At 36.0% G+C, this 21,699-nt stretch overlaps 4 protein-coding genes across 5 annotated transcripts; all 4 read right to left on the minus strand.

The window, feature by feature from the left end:
• Positions 1-640: 640 nt before the first annotated feature.
• On the minus strand, positions 641-1,505 carry LOC113765820. The gene is made up of 2 exons (XM_027310069.1): positions 984-1,505; positions 641-901 (listed from the first exon to the last, which is right to left on the minus strand). The coding sequence occupies exons 1-2, from the start codon at positions 1,218-1,220 to the stop codon at positions 641-643; spliced, it is 498 nt and encodes a 165-aa protein (XP_027165870.1). The 5' UTR covers positions 1,221-1,505.
• A 1,815-nt stretch (positions 1,506-3,320) lies between these two features.
• LOC113765142 (cryptochrome-1) lies at positions 3,321-10,897 on the minus strand. 2 transcript variants are annotated; one of them, XR_003467702.1, is made up of 6 exons: positions 9,930-10,897; positions 8,629-8,850; positions 7,647-8,353; positions 6,610-7,285; positions 5,053-5,170; positions 3,321-4,277 (listed from the first exon to the last, which is right to left on the minus strand). XR_003467702.1 is itself a non-coding variant. In XM_027309220.1 (5 exons), the coding sequence occupies exons 1-5, from the start codon at positions 10,240-10,242 to the stop codon at positions 5,154-5,156; spliced, it is 1,935 nt and encodes a 644-aa protein (XP_027165021.1). In that variant the 5' UTR covers positions 10,243-10,897; the 3' UTR covers positions 4,768-5,153. The 2 variants fall into 2 exon arrangements, 1 of the variants encoding a protein (XP_027165021.1); XM_027309220.1 differs by lacking the exon at positions 3,321-4,277 and having other exon boundaries at positions 4,768-5,170.
• Positions 10,898-13,087: 2,190 nt separating this feature from the next.
• LOC113765821 (probable disease resistance protein RXW24L) lies at positions 13,088-16,746 on the minus strand. Its single transcript, XM_027310070.1, has 5 exons — positions 16,533-16,746; positions 15,443-16,029; positions 15,069-15,372; positions 14,015-14,668; positions 13,088-13,947 (listed from the first exon to the last, which is right to left on the minus strand). Exons 1-5 carry the CDS (start codon positions 16,744-16,746, stop codon positions 13,088-13,090), a joined length of 2,619 nt encoding a protein of 872 aa, XP_027165871.1.
• Positions 16,747-17,498: 752 nt separating this feature from the next.
• On the minus strand, positions 17,499-20,629 carry LOC113765118 (actin-depolymerizing factor-like). Its single transcript, XM_027309179.1, has 3 exons — positions 20,430-20,629; positions 18,891-19,156; positions 17,499-18,029 (listed from the first exon to the last, which is right to left on the minus strand). Exons 1-3 carry the CDS (start codon positions 20,619-20,621, stop codon positions 17,879-17,881), a joined length of 609 nt encoding a protein of 202 aa, XP_027164980.1. The 5' UTR covers positions 20,622-20,629; the 3' UTR covers positions 17,499-17,878.
• Positions 20,630-21,699: the final 1,070 nt, after the last annotated feature.

Genomic DNA, 21,699 nt, shown 5'->3' on the forward strand with positions numbered 1-21,699 from the left:
ATAAATTCTATGCTAAAATGACTTAAAACAAAAATAAAAGACTAAAAGTAAATAAAAACTAGCATGAAAAATAAAAATAACAGTAAATAAAAATACACTAAAAATTTGGTGTCTACAGTAGTTACTGAATAATCTGGAAACAGATTGAATGAAGACTCAGAAGAAACGGAAGCTGGTCTCTTATTATTAAAGAGTGAAGGCTAAAATAGGCATATCAGGTGAAAGTTTGTGGTGGAAATCTGTTTTTCGCATATGCACGCGCCTTTGCAGTTCGTTTAAGACACACGCCGAATATTTGACGATTTCCGTCCACTTTTCAGGTTAATTCAAACCACGGGGTATCGACTGGTATGATATGAAACCACAAGGGGTTTTTATGTATGATTGCCTAACCACAGGGGGCTTTTTTGTTGTTTACCCAATTTTTTAATGGCCATCACTTCTGCAATTCTTCCACTTCAGTCAACATTGTCAGCATAACATTGAACTTGTCACAGAAACTTACATGAGCAATCCAGATGCAAAACAGAGTAATAACAAATCCAGAAGCAAAACAGAGTCAAACATAGATGAAAACTCAATTGTATTTACTTCATTTTAAAGTACAGATGAACCATACAATTCCATACATTCTTCAAAACTACTGCAACATCTTCAATTCCAGCAAACCTTGTTTCTTCCTTTCCTTGCCTCCAAGTACAAAAACAAGTAAAACGCCAAAACAGATACAAATTATAAACAATATTTTCACTTTTGCCTTCAACTTGTTCATTTCAATCAATAATGCTGCGTTTTCTCTCTCAACACTTCTCAGGTCCCTTAAAAGTGCACCCATTATATTTTTCATCTTTTGGGGTATGGGTGGATCATACCACAAAAAAAATCTGCAAGCACCACGTTTCTGCATTTACCACCATTTCATAGTTAAAAGACAAGAAATATTTTAACAAATTCTAAACTTTATGCACATACAAAAAAATTACCCCATAATTTCTGCAACCATGAAACCTTCTTGATGGATTTGCCTCTGTCCAAGCAGTCACAATTCGGCATTGTTCTTGGCAATAGCATCGCACGATGTTGTCTCCACTGTAGTATTTCTCGTTTCCTTCATAAATCGAGTTTCCTGTTTCTGAACCATTTGATCCTTTGACGGTGTTAATAAATTGATCACTGGCTGAGCTTGAGGATGCTTTGTCCCAATTCTTTCTCGAATGCATTGAATTACAGTGCTTTTTCTACGCGGGTCTGCAAAAATTGGACAGCTCTCTTTGGTGCAAGAGAGGTAGTACCTAGATTTGGGCTTTACATCGATTTACTTTTTAATTGGAAAAGGCGCCAGAATGGAATTCCCTAAAATGCCCCTTTTGTATTGCACGATTATGAACCTAATGGAAATTATACGGTGGCGCCGCTGCAAAGATCCTTGATTGGAACCGATATATAGGTTTAGGGATCCAATTGGCTAGAAATAATATATAGGGACTAAATTGACGGAAAAAAAAAGTTTAGGGACTAAATTGGCGATTTTCCCGTTCATAACACACTTCACAATTATTTTTCATTATGCTGAAAATTGAGAAAAAAAAATTTTGATTTACTAATAATCATTATGATTCCGTTTCTCTAGTGTTATTCTAAATAAGGGTACATTTTCAAAAGAATTCTAAAAAAAAATGATATTATTGAAAAAAAAAAAACTCGATAACAAATATGTGACTCAATACTTAAAATTTTCACTTGAAATTGTTTGTTTTGAATTTTGTCTTTGTCCCGTCTATCCCATACCTATTTAATTGCCATGTATATTGATTAATAACTCTTGAGATTTTGTTGTGGATAAATTTAATAATCAATAGCTCTTAGGATTCTATTGGAGGTTAAGTCGAGACAGATCATTTGAAGCGAAAATTTTGAATCTTGATATATTTCTCTTACTCTCTCTCTCTCTCTTTGAATAGATTTTATAAAGATTTGATGGTTAAAACATATAATAGCACTTTACACCTTAAATTTCAAACAAATTAAAATTTTGAAATCTTGCCAAATCTCGTAACTCTTATATGAGCTTCAACATTACAATAGGCAAAACAAAAACTGTGTAGGAAATTTAAAAAAAAAAAAAGAATTAATCTTCTATACACTCACCGTTTTTATGAAATGCATGAATCTAAGTTTACGGTTTTACATTATCACCATTAAATGCATAAATTCGAATTTAACACATGTCAATGCATTCAACCGTGATAGTGATTAACTCTTAAAAAAAAAAGAACCTTCTATGATTTAGCCACTTCTGTCCCTTCTTTGTAATTGATAAGGTCCAGTTTTGGTGCACGAAGTTCCTGTTCTACTTTTAACCCTCGTCAATAGTCGCTAAATTAGCATTATATGAGGGGGAAAAAAAGTAACTCATAAGTAAATTTGTAGATTCCTGGCTCTCCCTCTTACTTTAAAAAACACATTGCAGTAATTGCTGTTTCGATATACATTTAAGAAACGGTCATGCTTGAAGAGTACATTTAGTGCGATTTTTCATCATCATCTTTCTTTTTGGTACGAATGCATGATCCACTTACCTGCCGTACACATTATTTCATGTTTTCAATGCCGTCCACTACTTTTTATCAAGACAGTAAACACCAGACCCTAACAAATGAAAAGCTAGAAAGATCTGTCCCACGAATGAATAGCAAAACTTTTGAAGCATTATTTAACAGACAAGAAAAATATCCACATCAGAAGCAGCTGCAGCTGATGAAGACAACTTGAATCTTTAAAAGATTTTGTCATAAAGTTTTAGCCCTTCCAGTGTTGAAGAGGTTTTGTTATGGACAATCTCACATAATTGTGAGTCTCAGAGTGAGGCTGATATGGGTTTATATATATATATATTAGATACAGGCTATGTGTATATGTCAAGATTTCTGTAGAGTCTCGTGCCTCAATCCTCCCTTGCTGACTTTTCGACGACGGGAAGGGGTTTTATCTGAAGTTTTGGCTCTTTACAAATCGACATATATGTTGAGAGTACGGACGACATGAGATACAAAGCAAGAAACAACCACATAAAGATGAAAATGACGACTGATTAAGCTATGTTGTTCTTACATATGCTACAAATCAGATTGCCAACCATGGATATTATGGTCCAGAAAGAAAAGCTACTTCATAATGAATTCATAGTATGTATATCTTGTGTAGCTTCTTGATTCGACAGAATATCGGTAAAGAAACACGAAAATGATAGCATTCATGAAGATGGTTTATACTTGTAATGTGCAAGAAGTTGTTTCTGCTTCCAAAAGAATGATTAGCCAAATAAATTGCATCTTACATTCTGCATTTCGATTACTTTCTGAAGTGATACAAGGACGTTTGCTTTTGTTGGAGCCTTGTATCAATTTGAAACAATACAGATCAGAACTTGCCATCACAAACACTTATGATTTCATGAAAGAATAGCAAGCAGAATAACTTACTCTATTCTAGATAACTATCAGATTTCGTTACTATATAGTACTATGATAGAGTATGGTGACTCAATATTGTAGTTTGAGATTTCTTACTTCTATTCTAGGCCAAACTTTCTGAAAGTTCAATGAGACTCAAAGCCATAAAATGAATACCTTCTTGAAGATTCAAGCGGAGTCAGTAGAGAAGAGGAGTTAATTCCATTTTGCACCATTCAACTATGCTTGAATTTCCACTTTAGTCCCTAAACTATGTAAAACATCCCACTTAAGTACAATCGTTAACAGAATCCCCAAAAGTAATGAAATATTAGCAACTTGAGCGGCAGGGTTGCATGTTACAAGAGCATGAAAGGAAAATTAGATTAACCAATAACCTAAAAAAAACCCCAAAATTAGAAAATAACAAAGGAGTTTAGAGAACAAAGGGGAAATCGGGATAAAGTTTAGGGACCAAGGTTTCCTAGTTTATAGTTTAGGAAACAAAGTAGGAGTCAGGGTAAAGTTTAGGAACTAAAATATCCTAGTTTAGAGTTCAGGGACCAAAGTAAGAACTAGGATATAGTTGAAAGGTGCAAAATAAAATTAACCCGGAGAAAAAACATACAAACAAATTTAGGAAACGTGTCAATTCTAAAGAAAGGAAATACAAGAATCAAACTCTATCCTGCTCATTTGTTTCTTCTGGCCGGCAAGCAGCCTCGTAGGTGATGATAATACTAGTAGTACTCAGCAATATTCCAGTAGACAGCTAGATAGTTCATAATAATGCTTTTCTGCCGATTGTTCTTGAGACTATTCCACCTGAAAAATGTGTATTAAAGAGCACATACGTATACAAATCAAAGCATATTTGATTCTGGTTTTGTACTGTATACTTTACTATGTTTTAATAATGATTACATTAAGGGTCGTGAGATATTATGTTATCTAACTGCTTTCTCTAGCATAAACTGAAATACCATTTATCCTAGAGAAAGGAAGACACTGGAATGCAATGATGGTATAATGAACATTGGCAGTTGAATCTCATTATTCAGCACAGTAGTACCTCTTTTACTTGGTTTCACGGGTTCAGGACTTCAGGGCAATTACGTAGTCCATGATATTGATTATTGAAGTAGTTGGCATCTGATTCAGCCCAACTCAGAGCGTATTAACTTAAATCAACCTGTAAATCTACATACTTATGATTGCATAATCTAACAGTACCACTACTTTGGCTTTTATTGACTTGAACAGTACAAGCATGAACAAATACATCATTAAGAACAATAAATAGTTGAGTCATGCGTTTTCAGCACATAAACATCTGCATTACTACTGTTCTAAACTGTAAGTTCGGCAATACATGTGCAAATTATAAGAAAATAGCTGAAAAGTAGTGAAGACTAAAATTCTTGCACGTCTGATGAGCAAAACTTAAGATAGACTATGTAGTTATGACGAAAACACGTGTCATTCATAAACTGTGTCAACTTCTACATTGCCATTTCTCTCCGTTTCAGTACTTGAATAAGAGACAAGCGGTAGATTTGAGATATGCATATATATACAAGAAGACTAGTTTAAGTCATACCACATTAGTAAATCTTCAGTGACTCAGCAAGCATCATCCACATTTTATTAACACTTTCCTATCAACATGAAAGTTTGGCAGGGTTTCAAAGCTCTATGGCATCAGACTCCTACAGCTCCTGCATAAAAAAACCAAAAGAGATCACTAACTGATGCCTCATTTGAAAGTACATTTATCAGCTAAATTTACAATTTCTTCTTCATATATATCTTTACTAGGGGGGAGTGCCGCGCATCATGCGGGTGTTTGGTGCCTGTGGTTAAAAAGGATTTTCATTGGACAAATAATAGTACATTCGGGAAAAAAATAGTCATCAAATATGACAAAACTACTAACAGTACATTCTAATTGCAGCACACCCTTGTACACTTTGCTTTATCAATACTTTTACAATTTTACCTTTCCAAAAGACCCCTACAGATGTCAGTTGAAAATTGTCCAAAAGGAGACATAAGTTGTTTCAAACAAAAGAATACCCTCTAACGACTAGTTATAGCAACGTGTTAATTGCACAACGTATTAATATGTCTTTGTGTTAATTGCACAACAAAAGCCACGCTTCAATTAAATGTATCAATAACACCATTTCAGTAATTACACCAACACATAAGCTTATATGAGTTGTACTCAATGTAAAAACGGTTGCAAAATAATTATATATTCCAGATATACCCAGATGTCTCCATAAATCAAAGCTTTAAATGTACCAAAATGAAGCCATTTCGGTAAATATACCTAAACACATGCTGCCCTCAGTTGTACCAAAAGTTTTAAAAAACCTACACAACATTTCATATTCCCAAAAACCTCCTATCCATGCGGTTAAAATTCAAACCCCTCTCTGACCACAACTCATTCTTATATAGTATAAGGATTTATGGGGAATTTACCATGACCTTTCATTGCACTTATATGGACTCTCTCAGTATGTCCTGTCAGATGCTTGTGTATGTGCAAATGACGCACTCTGGCCTGTTTGTTTGTGTTATCATCACAGGTTGTAGATACAAAGCAACCTGAACTTGCTAAAGAGAATGTTTTTCATTACTTCAACTTGCTTATCAGTAATGCCTTCATGGAATCTAATTCTTACTTTCATTGTTTAGTCATTAAAAATATTCATTATCCCTAGAAGCATTGATGATGACAATATGTCTAACCCAGCTGGATACAAACTAATTGTTTAACTGGAAAACAAATCAAGAGTACAAAGAAAAGTGAAATGGACTCAGCTGATTCATCATTGAATCAGAGTATGTCTCAATGTGCCTCATTTAGTATAGCAGCCATCCTATAGAATAAACAGCCATTAGAGGAAATTTTGGGGATTTTATCTGTGCGCGTGTTGCAAAATCCAAAAAGAAAAACCAAACAATGGTAGCACATGCATAAAATTGACATTTGTTCTTCTATATGCAGTCAGTGCCGAGGATTCAAGTATTTACATCAGATGTATCAATAGTGAGAGCCACAGAACAAATACTATCATTGCAACTAATTTTAACTGCAAGAACAAAAAAATGCCTTTTGACAAAGAAGTCATGCAATTTTACTAACTGTTTTCTCTTGATGTCTCTTCAGTGTCAATCTCCTCTTCCACTGGACCAGAAGATTCACACTCTGGAAAAGGTTTAACTTTCAACGGTAAGGAAACAGCTTGTGGAACAGAAAACGAAGTTCTGCTACTGGTGGTCTGCTTTTTTGTTGAAGAAGATTCAGCAGTAGAGCGCAAGTCATCATCCGTTTTTGAGGTCGCACCATTATGATTACAATTATGTACATTATCTCTCAGAGGTTGTTTATCTTCAGCAGGCATTGGTCTCTTTCTATTCAATATAACATTCTTAGAATTTTGCAGGGATGGAACCCTCTGATCATGAGATGAACTAGTAGGACAAGGAAGCTTTTCCTTTAAGATAGCCTTTGGATTACCTACAATTTCACTAGTTTCAGAGTTGTCAAAGACAACTTCATCTGTTCCATTAAAATTTGTAGCTCTTGCAGTTGCTTCCTTCCCTCTCATGGTGAATATAGCTTCAATTAGACGATCCCTTGCCACATCTATATCAACTATTGGTTTTGGATAATTTAATCCCAACTCCACTCCTGAGGCTTTAAGCACAGAAATAGGTGCATCCCATGGATGATGGATCCACTCAGCAGGCATTCTCGCTAGCTCAGGCAGCCAATGCCTCACATATTCACCCTCAGGATCAAATTTAAATCCTTGAACCTGCTCAGAGATTCCGAAATGAACACAAGGAAAATTGAAGCATCAGTTTTTCAAGCTTGCCGTAGGGTGCCATCAATCAATAATCTCAACAGAATCAATTATACTGGATGGTGATTGACGCAGCACCCAGAAAACTAAATAAACATTTTCAGTATATATGTTAAGGCAAAAACGTACACTTGAGAATGAAATGGTGTCACTCCCAGAAAACTGATAAGAGAATTCTTTACTTGAAGCTAACCAGATAAAAGTTGACAAAATTGGTGAAAAATCATGCTAAATACGAACAAAAAGAAAGAAAATCACCAAATCAGTTGGAAGAACACGTAACCATCGCATAAGTTCCAGATACTGCTCTCACCTCTGGGCTATCTAAGCGCTCAAGCTCATGTCCATCCGGCAAGCTCCCAGATATATACTGCCAACCAAGAATATCACTTTCCAAATCTGCATCCAAAAGGGTATCCCAAAAATACTTCATACCCCACTGCCACGGAAGAAGCAGAAACTTGACAAAGAAACTTGAAACAATTACTCTGATTCTGTTGTGGATCCATCCAGTTGCCCAAAGTTCTCTCATACCCGCATCAACTAAAGGATATCCAGTTCGACCCTGTCGCCAAGCCTTAAAATGTGACTGATCAGCGTGCCACGGGAAAAATTTTAAGGTGCTTAGCAATGACCTCTCATGAGTAAATGGGAAGTTGAAACATAGATAGCGAGAATATTCTCTAAGGCCAATAGCCCTGAGGAATAGATTAGCACTCTCTTCTTGATCATGGTTCCCTTCCTTTGACCATAGCAAATGTTTCATACGTACTAGATGGAAAACTTTCCTCACACTTAATTCACCAAAATGCAAATGTGGGGATAAGAGGGATGTGGAGTTCCCTGCAACCCTGAGCCTGTCCTTTGAATAATCACACAAATGGTTTTCTACAAATTCTGTTAAGGCTTTGTCAGCATTGCTCCAACCAGGTGACCATCCTCTTCCAAGCAAAGCATTACTTGACTTTTCTGATTCATCTTCTAGACCCAGCTCATCAATTGAATGCCCATCAACTGATCCTGCAAAAAGCAGAAATGAGTTCATAAAGCTCTTTTTCTTTCCATATTTAAATTTGCATTTTCTCTACTCTCAGGTCCTTCTTCTTCCTTTTTTAGTTATTTCCTTTTCAACAGATCATTTTCTCTTCTCTTCAGTGTATCCATCCAAAAAAAGGTGCTACAGAGACCAATTAGTAAGTTGATCAACTGACCAATTCGTAAGGTGCTATAGAAATCATTACAAGAAAGGTTCTGCAAGACAACTGATTAATGATCTTGTGGACTGATACGCTTACCTGCACATAGATCTAATCGCCACGGAGGAAGTTGTGAAGCTGGTTCATTTTGCATGTGCACGCATTTATCCCAAAATGCATCAAATGTTGTAAAAGCATGTCCATCATCACCATATACTTCCCATGGTTCATATAACAACTCTCCATTATAACTTTGCACAGAAATGCCGAGCTCCCCTAATTTCTGCTTAATATCATGATCACGAACCAGCGAGACAGGATCTGAGAACAAAGAGTGCAAAGAAAATAAAAGACCAATTTAATTATTCAACTAAAGAGTCCTGCCTATAAAAATCAAGCAGAAATCTGAATTATCTCTTAAGGGATCTCCGTAGTGGAGACTGGAACCACAAAACATTAATGCCCAGGCTGCAATTAAAGCTCTTGCTTCTATTCTACATCACTGAATCAGGGGGTGACACAGAAGATTCTAACAGGGTAAAGCAGATGTATCTAATCAGGAAAGATACAATCTCCAAGGCAGAAAATATACATATAGTGCGGTTGAAAAAGGTAACCTTGTCGATGGATGGTTACTACATATACTGCAACCACTTGGGAGTCGCATACAGTATTAATAGGCCATGTGAAATTCTTAAAAAGTTAATACCCAGAATGCAAATTCTGAAATCAAGAGAACTTACGAATTTTTTTGGTTCAAAAAATTATCAAAACTCACACTTAAAAGAAAGAAATAAAGTGAAGAACTTTATGCCAAATGGAAGGCAACTTCTTTGACTTAGAAAACCATATATCAGAAATTGACTTAAAAAAAATTTAGAAAAACTCTTGCGATGTCATCAAAAATACCAAATTGTAGGACCAAAACAGGCCTAATTCCAGTAGACAAATTGCATGCAATGTTTAGGGTACTCTTGATCCATGTGCTGGCCTGTCGAACTGCCCCAACTCCGGAAGTTACAGCCATTTGAAAGTAAGATTTAAATTCACTTCAGGCATCTGCCTTTGTCCAATACCATAGATACTCTAAGCTGCCAGTTCTAACTCAATTGTCACCCATGCTAATTTCACACTGTGCGGGAATATATGTAGGTGCTGTATATCTATCTCTTGCCCCAAACTTCTGATGTATGATCTATATTGGCCTTCTCTTGCAAATATACAGCATCTTCTCATTATTATCCTAATCTAGCTATTTAGTAGCCATAAATTAAAGAGGAGAAGTCCAAGAAGAATACCATAAACTGACAAAAGGGCATTCAAACTTCCGATTCTATGCTTCATAAATCAAGGAATAAGCACAAATTGGAAGTGTAAAAGAGCAGTGAACAATGGCTTACCATAAAGATGATTATAAACTACTTTCGTTGCCCCAGCAGCACCAATGCATTCCAAAAGAGCTTCCAAAGTACTCTGAGCTTTGATCAGCACCAATTTAGCCCCAAGGGATCTCAATGACAGTTCCAATTGGATGAGAGACTGCTTTAGCCACCACCTTGACACTCTACCAGGATAAAACTGACCTTCTTCTTTAGGACACCATATAAAAACAGGGAATACACAACCATCTCTAGCAGCAGCAGCTAAGGCAGGATTATCCTCAATCCTCAAATCCCTCCTAAACCACACGATGGTCTTAGCCTTACCATCCATAGTTCCTCGGATCCCTGAAATTGGACTTATGAAAAAAATCAATGGTTTCTAAACAACAGTGTTTCTCAGAAAACCCCTCAAGTTATGGAACCTCATCAAGATTCCAGCTCCTCTGCATCCGTGCAACGATTATCACTAATCACAAGAATCCCGCTACAGATCCACTCAGAAAGCAATAGACTTGACCTCATACTCTCAAGTTCAGATCTTGATCATCATCTCAAATGCTCAATTACTCCATATAGCTTGATATATTAACTGAATATACTTCCACTTTTCATGCAATTTCATCAGACTTCAGACATAAAATCCATATGCATGGCTATATTGCTAATTCAGAAACTATGACAAAAAGATCAAAGCTTGGAGGGCTAATCAATCAAGAATCACCTACCAGAGATAACCCAATGGAGTATGAAGAGCTACTGACACAGTCTTAAAAGATTAGAGCAGAAGGGGGCTGTGATCAAAACACTCATGCGCAGTGAAATCAAGACAAATCAAACATGACTACTTCGGGGGATCATATTAATATTAAACAATATTATCCAGAGGACCGCAAGTAACAACTAGAATAGGAAATTATTAAACAACCACACAGCAGTAACTATCAAGGTAGATTTTGGAGAGAGAAAAGCAAAGTAATCAAGATTTTTGACTGTGTACTGATTCGGTGTAACTTTGTCAGTCCTCCAGAGGAATCTGCCAAGCTTTTTGTGGACTTTTTGGGATAATTTCAGAAAGCATCTCGAGATTTCTTATAATTTCAGCTAGTATGGCTATCTTTGTTTTTAATGTTACACTTACCTCCATTAACCATATAAAATGACCATAATAATTTTAAAATATCAATATTTTCATGCATTTAAATAATCAGCTCATAATCTTATGCATATGAATACATTTCACACAGTTATATTTTAATTTTGCTTGGAGAATCTACAATTGAATAGGAAAAGATGCGGGTTAAAGGTTTAAAAAGGATGGAATTGGTGTTGATGCTTCAATATTTGAAGAATAGGATGTTATATTAATGCATTTGATGAAATTTTTTTTAGTTTAATGGTGCTGATTTTTTTTAGATTGAGGTTTTGAAATTTAGGGACTAATAATGATGCTAGTCACGGAGATAGTGCTATTGATTTGGAATGTGGGATTATGTAAGGTTTAAAATAGTAATAATCAGGGTCGAAAGTGGGTTTATGAAATTATATAGGTTTCAAACTTTTTAAGAATTTTATAGAAAAGTAAAATAAACTTCACAATTTCACGAGAGTATTTTGGATTATTCATTCAAAATTTTGACCACTGAATAATTCTTTGTTTCCAAAATGTTAATTTGAAGGGAGGTATGTGCAATTTTTATTCAAAAATATGACCATTGAATAAAATTTTGTTTCCAAAATAATAACTGAAGGGAGGTATGTGTAATTTTCAAAACCTAACTAGATGAAATTATTAAAAACCTTAGAGGAGGTTTTCGAAATTATCCCTTTTTTGTGGGCTGTGTGGGGACATCATGAAGATGAATATAGCCGAGATTGATTGCATTATTACTGGCCTATGAGGATTGCACAAAAGATCAAGATAAGCCCCCAGTCACCACCAAAATAATTGTACATTCGTTGTCAAAGCACTACTGTAAATTGTATAATTCATTATTGAGTACTTTTACTATAGGATGCGGAGTTACACGTTGAATCACTGCCAATTGATGCTGTATTTGGATAGGAGATTATTTCAAGTAATTATCTGAAATAATTATTATAATATTTTTTGTAATATGACATATATAAGATAAATCAATTATTAAAAAATAAAAGTTAATTAGTAAATTTATTTTTGATACAAGTAAAATAATATTTAAAAAATTTTATCATATAAAATTAAATTGGAGTGATCCTCACCATCATTTGTCCCAATCATATTCATACATATTCATTGTAATTGTTAAAATCAAATATTATCAAGTTACAATACATGTCAACTTCATTGATAAGGACGGAACACTGCCTCTAAAAAAATGTTACGTTAACTCAAAATTTTATTTATCAAATACATACATATATATATATATATATATATGTATGCAAATGTGGTTTTTTTTTTAAAATTTTTTTTCTATAAACAATTACAATACATCTAGAAGAACTAACATATCGTGGGACCAAATATGGTGTGCCTAGTTATTTCATCTATAAAAAGCATCAGGGCCAAGTTTTGGAATTGATTTAGGTTTTGAGGGATCAATAAAGGAATCAATGTATTCATTAAAAACTAATTGGAACATAACCTATATGTCTTAGCTTATGAGAATATTTATGGCAATACAAAATGTTTTCAAACTTTCTAGTCATCTCGGGTTAAAACTAATTTTCTCTTTGAAAAAAAAAAAAAAGATCTACAAAAATCAAGTAATAGTACTGAATAAAATTCCCAATACCCGTCACCCAATTGTTTTTACCAATCCTAATATTGCAGCAGTAAATATGCCTTTTTTCTCTCTTTTTTTGTAAAAATCATTTTATAGTATTGTTTTTTTTTTTGTTCTTTTAATAATTTGCGTCTCCTAAAGTGCCAGACGAGGATAACATCTATGGACTTCTGCCTGCAAATTGTACGTATATTCTTATTGCCCGGTTTGGAAACTAAAGCCAAGTTCATTGTACAGCATAAATGCTTCAATGTAACATCTGGAGTCTTATCCCAAATATCTAAATTTTCATTCACAATCATATGATAAGAGTAGAATCTGGACTTTGATAAACTATTCTTTAGTACAACCAAGGATTCAGAAAGTGAATTTTTGGGTTTTGATCAACATGTTACAAAGATTAATCCATTGTTAAGTAGAGGATTCTTTAGCTCTAGAAGTTATCCAACTCAACAACTTGTTGCAATCCCAAATGGTTAGAGTAGAAAGATGTGGCATGGATCCTCCTTCCACCGTCCAGTTTTCTAAGGCAGGCATATTGTCAATGAAAAGATGCCTGAGTTGAGGGAAGCCACTGGCATGACAAACCATGTTTTTTCCAACAAAGGACAGCATTCCCAGCTTCAATATTCTTAGATTGGGAAGCCTCTCCAGAGCGTCCATTGGATCATCCCCAATTTCGCAGCCTGACAAGGTCAAAGATTGGAGACTTGGACACAAATGAGATGCTTGCTTGGGTAATTTGCCGCACAGAGCACTAGATGCATGTATACTTAACTCATAAATGTTGCAATTCATCAAAAGCTTTTTGAGAAGAACAAAACCTGCGTCTGAACTTAGATGGACACGTAAGTCTTTAGCAGCCTCAATGTAGTTGATCATCTTGGAGATGCTCTCGTTTCCATTAACTTTTGCATGATAGAGGTATCGCAGATTTTTCAGCTTATAAAGATCTGAAATTTCCATGTGTTCACATGCAATTCCTTCCAATGTCTCCAACTTATCCAGGCCATGCAATGTCAATTTTTCTCCTCCTACTGCATGATACTTCCGATTAAGATAAAGGTGTCTCAATTGCTTCAATTTCCACAAAGCATTGGGTAATGCACAGTCACCCTCATTGGTTATATCATCTCTGAGATCAAGGGTCCGTAAGAATGGCAAGTCGCAGATGGATGATGGCAACTCCTTCACTCCACAGTCTTTTATGCATAGAAACCTCAAATGGATCAAGCTACCAAAACGTTGAGGTAGTTTATTGAAACGGACACCTGAAAGGTAAAGAACTCTAAGAAGCTTTAGTTTCATCAACTCACTTGGCAACAAAAGATCATCTACCCTGAGCTGAATAACAAAAGGGATCGAAGTTGTTGAGCAGATTCTTGTATGACATTATAATCAAATGAATGATCCTTGTAATTATTAGAATTGAAAGAATGAGGCCTCTGTGAATGTGGTTTTCCATCTGGAAGAACTCTTCTTCTTCACTCTTTGCCAGATACAGCTCTCGCATAAGGTCATGTAGGCGGCAAAATTGCATTGATCCTGCAAACTGTTCATCCGCTTGCACCTGCACTAAAGATCTGCTCGCCAGTTCATTGAAGTAGCGTTCTGCTACATCCATCAGTGTTTCTTCTTTTCCTTGATCCCTTGATGAAACTATGCCTTCTGCCATCCAACACAAACACAATTCTTCTGCTTGTATCATTTTATCTTCTGGATAATGGCTCATATAAAGAAAGCATGGTTTCAAATGATAAGGCAAGTCATCATAACTTAAGGTCAATACTTGCACTATTGCTTGATCTCCTTCACTGCTTTCGCTCCTCCTTAAGTACGAATCAATGACTTTGTGCACCTTCTTCCAACCATCTAAGCAATTCTTTTCACGCAAAATGCCTCCAATGACAGAGATTGCTAAAGGTTCGTCTCCACATTTGGCCACCATTTCTCTTCCCAAGTCTTCCACGAGCTTTGGTTCAATTCTTGAGTCTGAAAATAGGTTGTTTAAAAGATTAATTAATTTAATTGAATCGCTAAATGCGAAATGTTTTCGTGATGGGACGTCCACAATGCAGCAAATTGTTGCCACTGTACAGGTATTTTATCTAGTGGCAGATTTGTGGTTGACAGAATTACTACTTAGTGTAGAAATGACCTGCATCAAAGTGCCTAAATTAATGCTAATGAACTGACAATTCTCATTCACTAACGTATCGTTACCTAGTTCTACAAGCCTTGAAGCATTGAAATTTATCCAGACCTCCAAAAAAACTAAAGCTTTTCTGATACCCAGAGGAAATTTTGCCAATCAAAACATTAACATCTGAAATAGTACCATGCAGATATTTCAAAACTTATCTAGTAACCGGAATTTCTGGTATAGGCTAACCTCCAGGATCTCTTCTGCAGAATGCCTTCTTCTGGAGCAATTCCCAACTCTCCTCTTTATTTAGAAATCCAAGTGGATACAGGATGCCAACCTTGGCTACATTTTCTTTGCGAGTTGTGAGCAAAATCTTGCTGAGGCTTGCCTCAGCAATTGGGAAGGCAGGTCTAAGGCTATTCCAATCATCCACCCTCCATATGTCATCAACAACAACTAGACAACTTTTCACTTTCTGCACCTTGTAAAGCTCCTCCACAACTTCCCTCTCTCCCATTCGAGAAATCTCGTCCTTCTTTTCTGGAGCAAGCTGCTTCAGGATATTGAAGTTAGTTCATGGGTTTTGCAAACTTGGGTTATAAAACCTCGGATATACAAACCCAAGCAAAGCCTTTGAAACTGCGTTCCCGGTGGTGGTAGATTTTTCGGGCAAGAGCTGTCTTTCCTAAGCCACCCATCCCATATATTGAAACGACTCGAGCATCCCTCTTGGCATGATCAAGCATTAGCGATACCAGTTGATTGATGTCCTTTTTCATCCCAACAAAGTCTTCCTCAACCTCGTGGGCGTACCTTTGCCTCAACCATTTTCTTCTTTCATTTCTTGCATCTGAACTCTCATTATCCATTGCAGCTTTTATGCCAAAAGATTCCATGCTCGCTGTGAGGTTGCTGATCTCTGTTTTGATATCTGCAATCTGGGAACCAACCTTGTGAAGGCTTGTGGATTCTCTCAGCATACAAGCAAATCTTTTGAGCATGCTGCAGATGTCCTTCCTTCCCCTTTTCGATGCAACTTTAGCAGCATAAGTCTCGACAACATTTTCAATCCGATAGGCCAGATCCCTGATCTGTTTTACATAATTACGGAAGCTGGACTCTTCATGTTTCCTTTTATCCACGTCCTCCAGGAAACACTGCATCCGCTGCAGCAGGGATTGAACTTCCTTCACTTCTCTGCCAACTCCTGATAAGAATCTCAATTCTTGAACTTATAATTCCCGAAGGGTTTCCAAAGCTAGATTGACTACATTTTCTGCCATTAATTGTTTTCTTGAGTGCGGAACAATCGATATCACAAAGTTGATTTATTTTTTTTTTTGGGAAGAGTTACATGTTACACGAGCTTTAAATCTTCAGCTGCACTTTGTTGACTAGTTCTTCGATGGCAATTGGGACGGATGCCCACAACGTGCAAGGGGAGCGATGGGGCCAGGGGGCGGGGCAATGCCGGGCAAGGGGAGATATATGGCTCCCCGCTCCAAGTCCACCCCATTGTCATCCATATCAAAGAATATTACTCCTACAAATTAAAGCAAGTAGTATGTATGGTACTGCCGCGTTGTTTTGAAAATTTTTATGTGCTATAACGTGTATATAACCTGATATTCAACCGATATACTGCAACAACAAATGTAGAACAACCGCGACCACGACACAGACCGCTAACTGTGATCGCGAATCATGCACCCAATCGGGCCATTCCACAAATTGAAACAACTCCGAATTTCCTATTATCATCAAGCAACATTGATACCAATGCACTTATCTCCTCTTCCATCCCGATAAAACGTTCCTCCACTCCATGAGCACAAGTTTTTCTCAACCATTTTTTGCTCTCACTTTTCCCACCAGAACTAGATTCCCCCCTCTCCAACACTGCTTTGATGCCATAGGTTTCCATTCGTGATATCACATTTTCTTTGATGCCTTAGGTTGCCATCCTTGATATCAGATTTACTACGTCTGTTTTGATATCATTAATCTCTGTTCCAACTTCATGGATACTATAGCATTCACAGGATGAGCAAGCTACTCGATTGAGAAAGTCCTTAATTCCCATTTTTCTTCTTTTCAGTATAACCTCAGCTGCATTTGTTTCCACAACATCCTCAATCCGATAAGAAAGCTTCTTGATTTCTTTAACGAAATTTTGGACGCTTTGCTTTTCATATTTTATCCTATCATCGTCCTCTAGGAAACACTGCATTTGCTTGAGCTCTGCTTGCACATCTTTAACTTGGCTACTGACTCCAGATAAGAACTTGACTTCTCCCATTGGTAAATCACGGAGGGTTCCAAGAGCAAGATCAACACCAGGCCCCGTCATTTCTCTCTGTTATCAAGCGTATAGTCTTGCAAATTGAAATATGCTGTTCAGCATCTGGCCTGCTTATATCTTTTTTGCATAGTCATTTCTTCCTCGTATGTCAGAATCAAGAAGTCTCTCTTTTGTTTGGTAAATAAGACAAGGGTAGATAAGGTTGGGTCCCATTTAAAGGCAATCAGTACTCTGTGTTGAAGATGGAAAAAACTTGTATTAGCCACTTGACTTTCAGTGGTTCTGCATATATTGTTAAACCAACGCCTGTTATAATGCAAGGCTAGCTCTTAACCACTGGAAGTAGCCCAATTGCTTTGTATACAAAACTGCGGTGAAATCAAAACACACAATTTTCATTTGTGAAGTAAATTTCCAGGAACCACCCGACAAAGAATTAAACAAGTCAACGCCGTTCATAAAATACAAAGTAATGCTAGTAATATTATATAATCAGTAACCATACCCATCTTCCATCTGAGAAGCATCATGAAAATGAGGAACCCCAATAATCCCCACAGGTTGGGATACAATATGCAAGAGCTCCTAATCAGCCTTCCCAGGGAAACGATTATTTATGATGAGCCTATATGTTGTCAGAAACAGGTTCTGCACAACATTAATGATTAAAGCCCAACCCGTCTTACAGTTAAAATGACATGAGTAATTTTCCCAGAGGTAGAAAGAAGCCCTTGAGAAATAGAAAGGGTGTGGTTTAATTTGCTCGTTCTCTGAGAACATCAAGCTCCATTTCAGTAGGATCAGTGGCCTGGATCTCATAATGGATACCCTGCAGCTCCCTTCGGAACCTATCCTTAGATGTAGCATACAGCATTTTCGGACGGATCCTGGACACAGATGGAGACCTGGAAAACAAAAGTCAAGCACCATATCGTGTTCTCTAGTAACTAGATGGTGTATGCTAAGTTTCTAACGTAGCACATGTAGAGAACACTGATGAACAAACTTAAAAAGCTCTATTTATCATTCATCAGCATATTAGTTGCAGCATGAAAAAGAAATAAGAAATAGCTACTCATGAGCAAACTTCAAAAGCCTCTAATAATCATTCTGCAGCATAATAGCTGCAGCTTAAGAAAAAAAATAAGAAACAGCTTTGACAATTAGAAGACTTTTCTCCTACTAAGGCAGGACTCAATCCAGTCCAAGAAAAATGATTGGTCCAATCAGAAACACTAATTAGAATCCAGAAGCAGTGTGGAGCAATACTCTCAGTTCTAAACACAGAGCAAGTGAAGTATAGAGTACATAGAATTTGCAGATGATGTCAACGACGACAAAATGATAAACGAATACAGAATGTTTATTAAGTGTGAGAGTCTGTTCGTCACCGCAAGAGAGAGAGAGAGAGAGATTCTTGATCAACATGCAGCCTAGATGTCAATAATTCATTATCCACTATCTGACAAATCTTTATGTGAAAGCAGATAGCAGACAGCAGAATACAAGTCAGCATCTTCTATTTATTGCTTAGGCGTGGACAATTCCTTATCCAGTGTCACAACTTTTCAGGGCTACATAAAAACAGAAACAGAACATAAATCATCAATGCAAGGACAGGACGGAAAGATGAGAACTCTTATGTGCTAATGTTAAAATTATCAACTGACTGGTGTTTCTTGATTCAGCGTTCTTTAAAGGCAACATGAACAACAGAACTTTCAGACGAGAAAAAATGAACACACCACATATAAGTTAAAACTGACCATGCAATGAAAAAGATCTTGCTCTTTTGACAGTTCTCAGCAGTAACATAATCAAAGTCGTATACTGCATATCGGCAATCATTCTCAGGTAGAGATGCAGTGAAATCTTCATAGCTCTCAGATGGGCTCCCAGTTTTTTCAACCACCACTTCTTTTTTCATCTCATCAATCTTGAAAATCACATAGCGGTGCACCTTTTTCCTCTGCAATTCGAGGTATGTGCTTTTGCAATGTTCAGCAACACCCATGCCAGATGATGCATTGGGCTGAAATTGTAAAATAAGAATCATGTTTTTGCTCCAAGAAGAAATGAGACTTAAGTAAATTGGAAACCCAAGCATTAGGACGTAATTTTGTGAACACAAATGGAAAACCAACAGCTGCATCCTTTTGCAGGATTCATCCTTTCACCACACAAAACTCAAGAAGTTGTAGCAAATTACAGAGGCAATAATAAGGGAAATCAAAGGTAATGCTTCTTTAAGTAATCTCCATCTTCACAAAGCACGCAACAGAGCTGAAAAACCAAAAATGTTGACACTGTTTTGGATACTTCATTTTTGTGAGAAGTTAACGCTTACAGATTGAAGCACTCATCAAGATAACAGTTTGAAAATTCCAGAAAGTTCCCAATTCATATGGAGTTAGTTATCCTTCCACTGGAAGAGTATAAACTACAGCAAAAACAACAGTAAAGAGATTATTGCCCAGATATTCTCAAGACCCTATAGCACTAACCAAGGAAACTCATACTGAGTTTTAGGATCCCAAACATTGAAACCTTGAAACCAGAAACAGCAAAAATCATATAAAATGTACTAGATTAGTGATCTTTCTCCAACAACTTCGGCTTAAAGGCCCAGCTCCAGGAATTCCACATACATGGAGGGATCATTTCATCCCCAATAACATGCCAATGTCTTCAATCACAAACTAAAACATATGATACAAAATCACAGAAGAATTCCAGTCAATAAATCCTCATGAATACTAATAACGAGTACCATCAAAACTGAGCTTCTATAATACATGGTACATGGCATATTCACATATTGACCACACCCACATACAGACACATCAGATCAAAAACTTCCAAGATCAAGAGATTCATCACACAGAAAACTCTAAAGCCATCACTCAGATGAATAAAGCACAGAAATACAATAAAAAAAATATTCTTCTCTATAAACACAAATAACCGAGACCTTGGAGGATTTTTTTTTTTGGTAAAAAGATCTTGGAGGAATTTACTTCACTCAATAATTAGCAAAAACCCACTAAGTAGCACACAAAACCAAAGCTCAAAAGTTCCAATCTAGATACTCAGACCCAATTTCTTCTTTAAAAGGAAAAAAAAAAAAAAAACAAAGGAAGCCCAACTATTAAATCAAAAAAAGATTAAACCTTTAGCTGCAATACTTTATACATCAGATAAACATAAGAATTTGATCCATGCAACAAATCGGAACACAAGATCAGTAGAATAAAAAGTTAGAAGAAACAAAAAAAAACTGAAAATCAGCTAAATTGAGATCTTACCCCCCTGCTGAAAGACGTGGCTCTGCTGAAAGACATGGCTACCGAAGAGAGAAGATGATGAGCAGATGCGCTGATGGATTTGTGTAGCTTCAGACCAGAGAATAAGTGAGAGTTACATGTATTGTGAAGAAAAAGAGAATAAAAAGTACCCACCCAAGAATTGTTTTTTCTTAGAGAATGAATATGATGCATACAAGTGGTGAATTTCTTTTCAAATTACTAAATAGATAAGTCAATTCATACATTTTAATCGTTTCGAAACGGGATTTGACTTTTATTCGATTTTTGGAAGTATAATTTGGATTTTTTTTCCCAGACACTGGAAACAACAGCTATTTACGTTAAGGGAAAATCGTTCAAAACGTCTTTCACATTTTGTAAAATAACTTTTTTCGTCCCTCACTTTTAAAAGTGTAATTTTATGTCCCTTACATATTTACATCGGTCAAATTTAGTCCCTAACTAGGTTTCCGATCATTTTTTGGCCGGAATCCATCACGTGCAAGGCACGTGATCATTTTTTAAGGGTAAATTTGTCAAATTATATTTTACATAATCTAATCTATAGTTCTCCACAATTTATAAAATAAATTTTTTCGTCCTTTACATTTTATAAAATTATTTTTTCATCTCTCATACTTCACAAAATGAATTTCTCCATCCCTCACATTTCAAAAAATGAATATTTTCATCCCTCACTAATTATGTGTGTGAGGGAAATCCTAATATATATATATATATATATGTGTGTGTGTGTGTGTGGGCGCGCGCGCGCGAATACATTTTGTTTAAAACACGTGTATATGTCTATTTGATTTTGCTTAATAATACGAATAGCATAAATATATGTATGTGTCTATTTGATTTCATTTAACAATACGAATACCATATATTATACCTTCATCTGGTATTAGTTAGTAAAAAATCTTATATTCATTGTCAAGTTGGCCAATAAAACTATTTTCGGTCAAAATACAATAAGAATATGTAAATTAAGGTTCTATTGGTAAATATTAGTCATAATCCATACAAAAAGAGAAGATAGCCCATAAGTTGGGCCCAATTACATATATGTGTTTATGCTATTATTATTAAGCAAAATCAAATAGACATATACATATGTTTTAAAAAAATGTATTCACACACATAATTAGTGAGAAATGAAAAATTCATTTTTTGAAATGTGAGAGATGGAGAAATTCATTTTGTGAAATGTGAGGGATGAAAAAAGTCATTTTATAAAATGTGAGGGACAAAAAAATTTATTTTA

This window comes from Coffea eugenioides, chromosome 3, assembly GCF_003713205.1.
Source record: "Coffea eugenioides isolate CCC68of chromosome 3, Ceug_1.0, whole genome shotgun sequence".
NCBI lineage: Eukaryota > Viridiplantae > Streptophyta > Magnoliopsida > Gentianales > Rubiaceae > Coffea > Coffea eugenioides.

Excerpts from the sequence above, each read along its gene's own strand:
- LOC113765820 (XM_027310069.1), bottom strand. The coding sequence starts at position 1,220 with ATGCATTCGAGAAAGAATTGGGACAAAGCATCCTCAAGCTCAGCCAGT. Across the intron at positions 902-983 it reads ATGGTTGCAGAAATTATGGG|AAACGTGGTGCTTGCAGATT; the intron begins GTAATTTTTTTG and ends TGGTAAATGCAG.
- LOC113765142 (XM_027309220.1), bottom strand. The coding sequence starts at position 10,242 with ATGGATGGTAAGGCTAAGACCATCGTGTGGTTTAGGAGGGATTTGAGG. Across the intron at positions 8,851-9,929 it reads AGTTTATAATCATCTTTATG|ATCCTGTCTCGCTGGTTCGT; the intron begins GTAAGCCATTGT and ends CTTTGTTCTCAG. Across the intron at positions 8,354-8,628 it reads GCGATTAGATCTATGTGCAG|GATCAGTTGATGGGCATTCA; the intron begins GTAAGCGTATCA and ends TGCTTTTTGCAG.
- LOC113765821 (XM_027310070.1), bottom strand. The coding sequence starts at position 16,746 with ATGGAAACCTATGGCATCAAAGCAGTGTTGGAGAGGGGGGAATCTAGT. Across the intron at positions 14,669-15,068 it reads CTGCAGAAGAGATCCTGGAG|ACTCAAGAATTGAACCAAAG; the intron begins GTTAGCCTATAC and ends ACCTATTTTCAG. Across the intron at positions 13,948-14,014 it reads CTTTTGTTATTCAGCTCAGG|GTGTCCGTTTCAATAAACTA; the intron begins GTAGATGATCTT and ends TTTACCTTTCAG.
- LOC113765118 (XM_027309179.1), bottom strand. The coding sequence starts at position 20,621 with ATGCATCATATTCATTCTCTAAGAAAAAACAATTCTTGGGTGGGTACT. Across the intron at positions 19,157-20,429 it reads CCACGTCTTTCAGCAGGGGG|CCCAATGCATCATCTGGCAT; the intron begins GTAAGATCTCAA and ends TTACAATTTCAG. Across the intron at positions 18,030-18,890 it reads AAGATCTTTTTCATTGCATG|GTCTCCATCTGTGTCCAGGA; the intron begins GTCAGTTTTAAC and ends TTTGTTTTCCAG.